A 9,192-nucleotide genomic window follows, 5' to 3' on the forward strand; every position below is an offset into this window, starting at 1 on the left:
ACTGGTTTCCGCTGTTAGAGTAACCAATCAAATTATTCCAGGGAAAAGCTTTAGCCAATCATTAGGCTTCTAAGCAAAGCGACGGAGTGAGAAAGAGAAAACATACAACGGAGGTTGTAGCGTCTCGCAGAGTGTTTACTTTCGTGAGTCTGTCGTCTTAAAAGCGCAACTTAAAAGAGAATGCGGACGTTTTTAGCTGACATAGTCGTGCAAGGTTTTCCGATGATCTCTGTTCATAAAGCGACTCTCGCCGGGACTGTTTACAAAGTCGTCTTCACCAGCTAAGCTAGTCGCTGTGCACCAACACTCTGAGTAAGTCGGGCTGCTGTTAGCCTAAGGTAACTTAACGATAGCCCCTGTTTCTTTTTCTGTGTTTAGTCTGCTGTGATAAGTTGTGAATTTGTCTTCTAAAAAGTAATTCTGATTACGATAGAATTTTGTAAGGGAAATAACCGCTGAGGAAGCGGCACCTGGTTGTTTTCTCTGTTTCGCCGGTGTTATAGGTTGGCGTTTTATTTTTACCCCAGAACAACTGTTTTCTGTTCCGCAAAGAGGCTGCCGTGCTTTCTCAGTGCAGTTTGCTTTAACTCGTGGCGTTTTCTGTCTTAAACCAGCTCCCACCTTCTCTACCTAAAATGGCAGCCCTGCTACAGCGACCCCACGCGGCTGTGCTCTGTTTGTCGATACTCTACTTGACCGGTGGCATGTCCATCCCGGACCCCAAGCAGAGAGAGGCTCTAATAAAGCAGGAGTCCTCCATGCAGACAGGTGGGCAGCAGGTGTTGACTGACGCCGAACAGCGTCTGAATGCTCGCCTGTTAAAAATGAAACAAGACGAGATGGAAAGAGAGGAATTCCCTCCTGCTATGCACTTCTTCAAAGCCAGGGAACTCATCAGGAACAGTCCCATCTTCAAGCTGCTGCAGAAAATGCCTAAAGGTAGCTACTGACAGAAACATGGATAGAACCTAATTTTGACACAATAATATTGTATTCTCAAAAGATATTGGAAAATAACAAAATTCTCATTTAGGAAATGTTGCAAAATATTTATGCAGAGTATCACAGTTTTTATTTCATTATAATTTTATTATTCACGGTTTCAGGCGGAGCTCTACATCTCCATGACTTCTCCATGGTAGATGTAGAATGGCTGGTGAAGAACGCGAGCTATCAGCCACATTGCTATATTTGCTTTACTAGCCGGTCCGTCAGATTCATCTTCTCGTCTCAGCAACCGAAGCCTCTGCCATATTGCTCTTCTTGGTCCCTGCTGGAAAGCCTCAGGGCCAAGACCGTGAACACCACAGATCTCGACAACAGGTGATCTTGTCTGTGTTGCAAAAAATAATAATTTAGAAAGAGACAGAAACACTCTTGCGTAACTTTTATGTAATCGTCCCACCGAGTTCTTTAAGCTTCTGTGAGGCTTCTTATTGGTATATTTAGTTTTCTCTGCATTTCCATACATTTTCCTGTCAATGCTGAGATCATGTGTGAGAGCACCCCCGTAACACATGGCCTCGAGTGCACCTCTGATTTTTGACCTCTGGCCTCCTAAAATTAATAGGCAACAGTATCAATTTGTCCTTAGGGATGGGTACCGGTATCCGGTGCCATGATGGCACCGGTTCTGACATAAACGGTAGTAACCAGACCGAAAAGCAGCGCACATTTCGGTGCTTTATTTCGGTGCTTTTTTTCCTGAGCTGTGATACACTTTAGATTCTAGCCAATCATTTTACGTTTCCGAGGATAGTAGGCGGGGCCAGGTACGTACGTTCTGTTAGAGCAGAGCTACAGATTAAAAATGTCCAAGGCGAAGTGGTCAAAAGTCTGGCTGTACTTCACAGCAAAATATGCAAACTCAGCAGCAACAAGTGCTTTAAGCTGATACTGTGATACTGTCAAACGAGGTAACACCTCAAATCCGATGAAACACCTGGCGACACATAGCGTTTTTTTAAAAGCCGAGAAATGCGCTGTATTTGATAGCTTGCTGCGAGACCTCACACTGTGCACGTCGGGTGGGTTGCCAGTTATCGGACCCGGAGCAACATCCCCCAAAAACCCGAAGAATAGAGTCCTGGCCCCTAGCCCTGCCAGTGTAGCAGAAATGATGAGGATGATGATGCAGCAGCAGCCGTTCTTCTCTGCGTGAGTCGCTTAATGTTGTTCGAGTGTAATTTACATTGAGTAGGCCAGGGGTGCTCAATACGTCGATCGCGATCGACCAGTCGATCGCAAAGGTAGTATTGGTAGATCGCATGGCATTAAAAAAAATAGATGCCAGCCTATCATCCATCCCGTCACTTGATTGATACAGGGAAGCCAGTCAGATGACATCAGATTTTTTTCTGACGCTTAGGTCGCTGCGCATGCGCAAACAGCGGCGCAAAGTGTAGTAAAACTGACAAGCTAGTCAGCGAGTTAACTCCAATTTTTAGCTCTCGGTTTTTTCTCTTAAACCTGGCCGTCAGCAGCTACTGTCCGGACTATGCATCCCTGGCTGATTCAATTCAGTGCAAGTCATCAGAGTAAACTCAGGTAATGACAAAAAAATTTACATAGTTAATTGTGTTGTGAAATATTGGATATTGCGGTTATGCATGTATATACATTGTAGATATAAAGAATCCTCAATATATTTATAAATAAGTATACGTTTTGGATTTTTGTAGTGGGTAGATCATTTTGACTTGGTCATTTTATAAGTAGCTCACATGCAGAAAAAGTGTGAGCACCCCTGGAGTAGGCTAACCACGTTATTACATTAATGCATGTAAGGTGAACTAACAAACATCATCATAGCTACATGCGGCTGTCTTCTTGTTTGATGGCAGATGCTCCCTTCACCCTGGACAAAAAGGCTAAAATGACCAAAGAAAAAGTGGAAAACAGTTAAACATGAGAGGTTTTTGGACAAAGTTTGTGTTTTTCCATTGTTTAAGCACTGCTTCCAGCCAAGAGTGATACCATATATGCCCCATAGCTGCAGAAAAGGCTAACATTGTTATCTTTTTACAAAAAACCAGCTGAACATGAGAGGTTTTTGGACAAAGTTTGTGTTCTCCATTCTTTAAGCACCGGTTCGAGCACCGTTTAAGCACCGGCACCGTTTCAAAAGTACCGATTTGGCACCGGTATCGGATAAAACCTAAACGATACCCATCCCTATTTGTCCTTCTTGTATTTGTATTTTATTGGCACAACTAAGTGGCTTTAAATCTGTGAAATATTACATCCGGATATTATCAGTTAACTGAAACTATTAGGAACAAGGTGAAGTCTCATTAAAGGGAATGAAGTCTGTTATCGTAATCATAAACAGCCCGGCTATTATGAAAGGTAGGACGGTTTAATTTGACAATGTAGTGATTGTTGTTTTTCAAAGAGTTAATAATAATCCTGCATAGTTTTAACTTCAACCTCAGGAAAATGTTAACAATATAATGTTTTGTGCATGTTTGATGTATGGAGTATAAGCCAGTTGTTGGTCTTATCACAACCATATCTGCATACTTGGTCTTAGCATCATGGGCAATCTGACGCTCTTCACTGATAAGGATCCAGAGGCAGTGTACCCCACTCAGACTGTGGTGTGGAGTATATTTGAAGAGACCTTCCAGGCAGCGTATGGTCTGGTTACTTATGCTCCTGTGTTCAAAGACTATTTCTACCAGGGCCTCAGCCAGTTCTACATGGACAATGTTATGTATCTTGAACTTCGCGCTATACTTCCAAAGGTATTTTAATACTTACATTCTAACTATACTCTATATATACTGATTTCCCTGTGTGTCTGATGTACCCAATGGATTCACACGTGTTAATTTCTTCTTCTTTGTTATATTTAGATATATGATTTGGATGGCCGCACTTATGACAAGGCCTGGATTTTGAAGACCTGCCAGGACATCTCAAGGCAGTTTGTAGCAAACCATCCTGACTTTGTTGGCGTGAGAATCATCTTTACCGCCAAAAGGTTGCTGCTCTGAGTGCTTTTAAAAATTAGTCAGTACTATTTATTTATAATTCCACACTGCTTCTGACAGATAAAATGCGGATTTAATCACTGATCAATTCTGCCTATAATAATTAGAGGTATTTGTAACTGGGGCGGCACGGTGGTTAGCACTGTTGCTGCACAGCAAGAAGGTCCTGAGTTCAATTCCACCATCAGGCCGGGTCTTTCTGTGTGGAGTTTGCATGTTCTCCCCATGTTTGCGTGGGTTCCCTCCGGGTACTCCGGCTTCCTCCCACCGTCCAAAGACACGCAGCTTGTGGGGATAGGTTAATTGGATAATCCAAATTGCCACTAGGTGTGAATGTGCGAGTGAATGTGAGTGCGAATGGCTGTCTGTCCCTGTGTGTTGGCCCTGCTACAGACTGGCGACCTGTCCAGGGTGTACCCGCCCTATGACAGCTGGGATAGGCTCCAGCGCCCCCCGCGACCCTGAAAAAAAAGGATAAACGGAAGCGATTGGGTTGTAACTATTGGAGCTATTTTGTTATATTTTGTAACTTATTTAATTTAGTTAGTTACTGTTCTTACCGTCTTGGAGCAACTGGAATTGATAAAGTATTCTGTTCCTGTGTATTTCAGGACAATAAACACTAACACAATGCTTAAAGTTGTGGAGCAGGCTATGGAGCTGTACAGAGACTTTCCTGATATCATGGCTGGTTTTGATCTGGTAAGAAACACTTTTACAGTTTGAAATCATTGAAAACAAAACATGCTGGAAGATCCCAAATGGACTGAAATGGTGTCATGGCTTCTATATATGTTGAAAACAAGAACACACGAAAACTTGTGTTTGCGTTACAGGTGGGTTGGGAGGATGGCGGGAGACCCCTGTGGTATTACAGAGATGCCTTGTCACTCCCTGTAGAGAGAGGGGTCCCACTTCCTTTCTTTTTCCATGCTGGAGAGACAAGTGAGAATTCATCATGATTCCAGTGTACCAGTATAACAATCACAAGTTTGTTTTTAACCCCCATATGTAAAACTGCACAAATGTGAAGTTTACTATATGTTTAATCCAGAGAGTGCAAAAGAGTATTTGTAAGTCATTCATTTTCTTTGTCTTTACTGTGTGCAGATTCTCAGGGTACGGAAGTAGATCAGAACATATTGGATGCTCTTCTCTTTAATACGTCACGCATTGGACATGGATTTGCACTAACGCGCCATCCAGTCGCCAAAGAGTGGTCTAGAAAATATGGGGTTGCTGTGGAGGTGTGCCCCATCTCCAACCAGGTACACTGCTATCTGCCACTATACTGTACATCAGGGGTGGGCAGTTCCAGGCCCCGAGGGCCGGTGTCCTGCAGGTTTTAGATCTCACCTTGGGTCAACACACCTGAATCACATGATTAGTTCGTTACCAGGCCTCTGGAGAACTTCAGGACATGTTGAGGAGCTAATTTAGCCATTTAAATCAGCTGTGTTGGTTCAAGGACACATCTAAAACCTGCAGGGACACCAGCCCTCGAGGCCTGGAGTTGCCCACCCCTGCTGTACATGGATGGTAATGTTTTCCTGTTTGTAGTGCGAGTGGACTAAAACCCTTTGTCTCATCTTCTCCTTCCACATACCCTTACCCAGGTGTTGAAGTTGGTCAAAGACTTGCGAAACCATCCAGCTGCTGCACTAATGTCTGAAAACCACCCGGTTGTCATCAGCTCTGATGACCCCGCCATATTTGGTGCATTTGGCCTCTCTTATGACTTCTATGAAGCTTTCGTTGGTTTGGGGGGCATGCGTTCCCATGTAGGCTCCCTTAAACAGCTGGCCATAAACTCTATCAGGTGAAGCTCTGCTAAGATGTGACTTGTGTGCGCTAGCATGCTTTTGGGTGACTGATGTTCCTGTGTCTGTGTTTCAGGTATAGTTCTTTGAGTCCCGAGCAAAAGGAGAAAGCGCTGTCTCTGTGGCAGAGAAGATGGGATAAGTTTGTCTCCGAAAATGCCTTTTAGTAGTAAACTTGCATTTGAAAACGACAAACAATGATACAAGCAGTCCTTTCTGCTGTGAAAGGGGCCTTTTGTAGGACAGTCGAAGCTGAATCATGAGTGTAAATGTCAAAAACTGCTGAAACAGCCACTGAGTAGGTTTGTGGTCGGCACAAATATAGTGTTGTTGCCCACAATGTTTTGTAATGAATGAAATAATGTGTCATAACATGTCGGCTACTGTGGGGGAAAAAAAGCCTTTAAAAAAGGTAGAACAGACTCACAATGCCATGTTAAATACAGTAACGGTGTCACACAGCTTTAAGTGATTGAGCTGTTAACTGCTGTTTTATTCTCTGTGGTTCTCTCGCATGTTGCATAAGCGTGACAGGTAGCTTTTGTGTGTGTGTTTTAAATCACATGACCTATGGAACATTTTCCTTTAAAGACAGCATTTAAAAAAAAAAAAAAAAAAAACATCTGTAAGACTTTTTACTTGAATGTAATTTTAACACTTATGCCTTCAACTGACTAGTAATTAATATTTGCTTATGCAGGCAAAACTGCGCGAAAGACTTGAAACACAAAAAGTAATCATCTTTCAGAGGCTACTTTTTAAAGCAGTATCTGAAATTTAATTAATAGTTTTCAAATCATGCAAACATGAATGTTCTGAACTACATTTCACATAAAAGCAGCTGGTTATTCATTGTTCTTTTTATGCAACACCATCACTGGTATCAGAGCGGTGCATCACCCCTCATCTGCTGCAGGTGTTGAACTTGGAGAAGAAGCTGTCATCAATACATCCTCTTTTAATGTCTGGTTTCCTTAAAAATGAAGCGTTGTTAAAAACAGCGAGACAGTGTACACTGTGTTAAATTTAATAAAAACAATTTTGCTCAAAAGTTACTAACTGTTGTTTGTGTGTTTCGGCCAGTTGGGCGTTGGCGCTGTCCAGGTCTCGCCTCAGCTGCCTGTTCATTCGTGCCTGCTGCCGCTCAATAAGCAGAGTGGTACGAGCTGAGTTCAGGCGCACGCGATCGTGCTGCTCTTCTTCTTGTTTCTTCTCCAGTTCTTTTCTCTTTACATGCACAGACAACACACACATTAGGAGAAAAATGCTTAATATGGGCTAACTTTTAAATAATCCACACTTTGAGTGCAAACATGTATTTTTTTTACCCTCTTCTCCTCCATTTGATGTTTCTGGATTTGAATGATCTGCTGCAGGCTCTCAGGAGCTGTTCTCCTGTCACTGCTGGGACTCAGGCCGGGCACAGCCACCGTACTCGGGGTACCTTGAAACTGGCTTTGCCTGCCATTGATTTCTTTGTCTTGACAGCGCTTTTCTTCAGCCTTTGCCCGTGGAGACACATGAGTAACAAGGTGGAAATAAAAAATGTTTATTGAAGCCTATAGCAGCGTTTAATGCAGTTAAATTCCTCTGACTCACCATAGACCGATTGAAGTCTTTAGTGGCGATGGCAGCTGCCTTTCTCCTTTCTATCTCAAGGCTCTGAAGTTGCACAGCTCTGTTGTCCATTCCTACTCTGCTTTGGTCATAACGCTGCTCTAAAAATTTCAGTAGAGACTATGACGTGAGCTTGACTTTTGTGTTTGAACTGAGCATGTGTATCAAGCATGGTTTTAAGGCAAAACCCACCTTCCAGCTCTTGTTGATGCCTTTCCGCTGCCTGCTCAGTCTGCTGCTGGGTGAGCCACTCTCTGAGCTGTTCCCTCTGGTTCTGCTGCCTGATCTTACTTTCTGGGTCTTCACCCACCAGGCCAGGAGGCATCATCTGTGCATCACTCTGCTCTACTTTTTTAATACGGCTGGGATCATTCAAATCATACTCTCGCCGATCTTCAGGGTGCTGGTATTGCTGCCTGTAGGCGACAACGGCTTTTTCCAGTGCACGCTTCTCCTTCATTTGGCGGCTGTCGACAATGCAAGCTACTTTGCCATAACGGAGCATATCAGCATCTGCATGACGATCACATGACACACATGTATCACAGTTCACTTTAATGAAGGATTGAATGACATCACATCAGGAAACAAATTTGAAGTAACTCACCATAAGCGTTTTGTTCCTTTTTTGCAGCTTCTACTTGTTCCCTTTTCTCTTTCACCTGCTCATCCAGGGCTTCCTTGTCAACCTGTAGAACAGTCATTTAGAGACAAACACAGTGCGTTAAGCTCCTCTGCCGCGGACTTTCCACTTCTGTTTAATTCAGACCCACAGCAGAGCCTCAAACACGCACCCCGATCGTCCTCAGCTTGTCATTAAAAATCCTTTCTTTTCTTTCAGTCTCTATGTTGCGACGCTTCTCCAGACTGGCTCTGGCGAGGCGCTCTGAAAGTAGTTCATTTTTAAGCATTTTGGCTCAGCGGTGGCTACAATTTAGCTGAGGATTTGCTCCCATCGGAAACTTAGATTTCAAACACACTGGTTGCTAAGACACCAGTGTTCGCGAGCCGTCGTAAGACCTCGGCTTTTTCCGGAGCACTCACCCCAGATGCATCGGATCGAAACATTTCAGCTAATGAAAGCAGACCGACTCACATTTGCTCGTCACGTTTTTGAGATGAACATCACCAAACTATCCGATCGATCCTTTTTCCTTCTCCCAGAATGTTAGTTTTGATGTTTCTATTCGGCGTTAGAGCACATTCCTGCCACTTAAGCTCTAAAGAAAAGATGTTTGAGGGACACGCAACAGTATTTTCCCATCACGCTCAGATTAAAAGTTCCCTGATGTCGGTTTCCCATCACTGATGACATATGTCCCCATGCTCATCGATGACATCTCCGTGATTTGGTTGAGATGAGAAATGTAAACGTGCATCTCCACTGACATTCTGGTACTCATGAGCTGAAATGCTTCCAGCATGTTATACACAAGCTCAGCATAATTCTCTGCTCTCTGATTGGCAAGAAAGTTCTGGACAGCCTGCACAAATGCTTCCCAGTCCTGCTGATTTCACTTTCCTTTAGGACACGTCATGAAGCACGAGTTCACTGATAAAAGTAACAGGTGATATTAGCTAGTCTGTCTGCATTTGGTTACAATGAAGCTTCTGACCTAATTTGCAGACTTTATGAGACCTTATCAGCGTTACACATGTAGCAGGATGGTTTAAGCCAGGCTCTATCACCTCCCTCCCTATGCTCATTGACGGCATCTGTTGTCGCTCGCTATTTGGTGGCTGCATTTTCACTATGGGGC

The 9,192-nt window shown here is 43.5% G+C and overlaps 2 protein-coding genes across 4 annotated transcripts; one reads left to right on the top strand and one right to left on the bottom strand.

The window, feature by feature from the left end:
* The first annotated feature begins 64 nt into the window (after positions 1-64).
* On the top strand, positions 65-6,870 carry ada2a (adenosine deaminase 2a). 2 transcript variants are annotated; one of them, XM_026176684.2, is made up of 10 exons: positions 65-312; positions 615-939; positions 1,107-1,323; positions 3,533-3,746; positions 3,858-3,985; positions 4,607-4,697; positions 4,832-4,940; positions 5,106-5,263; positions 5,612-5,814; positions 5,892-6,870. In XM_026176684.2, exons 2-10 carry the CDS (start codon positions 636-638, stop codon positions 5,980-5,982), a joined length of 1,515 nt encoding a protein of 504 aa, XP_026032469.2. In that variant the 5' UTR covers positions 65-312; positions 615-635; the 3' UTR covers positions 5,983-6,870. The 2 variants fall into 2 exon arrangements, with proteins under 2 accessions (XP_026032469.2, XP_026032470.2); XM_026176685.2 differs by having other exon boundaries at positions 196-338.
* On the bottom strand, positions 6,424-8,667 carry ribc2 (RIB43A domain with coiled-coils 2). Of its 2 annotated transcripts, none has more exons than XM_080303953.1 (7): positions 8,529-8,667; positions 8,040-8,121; positions 7,625-7,945; positions 7,415-7,533; positions 7,144-7,317; positions 6,876-7,042; positions 6,424-6,788 (listed from the first exon to the last, which is right to left on the bottom strand). In XM_080303953.1, exons 3-7 carry the CDS (start codon positions 7,935-7,937, stop codon positions 6,719-6,721), a joined length of 843 nt encoding a protein of 280 aa, XP_080160079.1. In that variant the 5' UTR covers positions 7,938-7,945; positions 8,040-8,121; positions 8,529-8,667; the 3' UTR covers positions 6,424-6,718. The 2 variants fall into 2 exon arrangements, with proteins under 2 accessions (XP_080160079.1, XP_026032471.2); XM_026176686.2 differs by lacking the exon at positions 8,529-8,667 and adding an exon at positions 8,227-8,434.
* Between the last annotated feature and the right edge of the window lie 525 nt (positions 8,668-9,192).

The sequence above is a fragment of the Astatotilapia calliptera genome, chromosome 7 (assembly GCF_964374335.1).
Source record: "Astatotilapia calliptera chromosome 7, fAstCal68.1, whole genome shotgun sequence".
NCBI classification, from domain to species: Eukaryota; Metazoa; Chordata; class Actinopteri; order Cichliformes; family Cichlidae; genus Astatotilapia; species Astatotilapia calliptera.

Coding starts and splice junctions, on each gene's coding strand:
- ada2a (XM_026176684.2), top strand. CDS start 636: ATGGCAGCCCTGCTACAGCGACCCCACGCGGCTGTGCTCTGTTTGTCG. Junction 3,986..4,606: donor ATCATCTTTACCGCCAAAAG/GTTGCTGCTCTG, acceptor TGTGTATTTCAG/GACAATAAACACTAACACAA. Junction 4,698..4,831: donor TCATGGCTGGTTTTGATCTG/GTAAGAAACACT, acceptor TTTGCGTTACAG/GTGGGTTGGGAGGATGGCGG.
- ribc2 (XM_026176686.2), bottom strand. CDS start 8,343: ATGCTTAAAAATGAACTACTTTCAGAGCGCCTCGCCAGAGCCAGTCTG. Junction 8,122..8,226: donor ACAAGCTGAGGACGATCGGG/GTGCGTGTTTGA, acceptor ACTGTTCTACAG/GTTGACAAGGAAGCCCTGGA. Junction 7,043..7,143: donor ATCAAATGGAGGAGAAGAGG/GTAAAAAAAATA, acceptor GTGCATGTAAAG/AGAAAAGAACTGGAGAAGAA.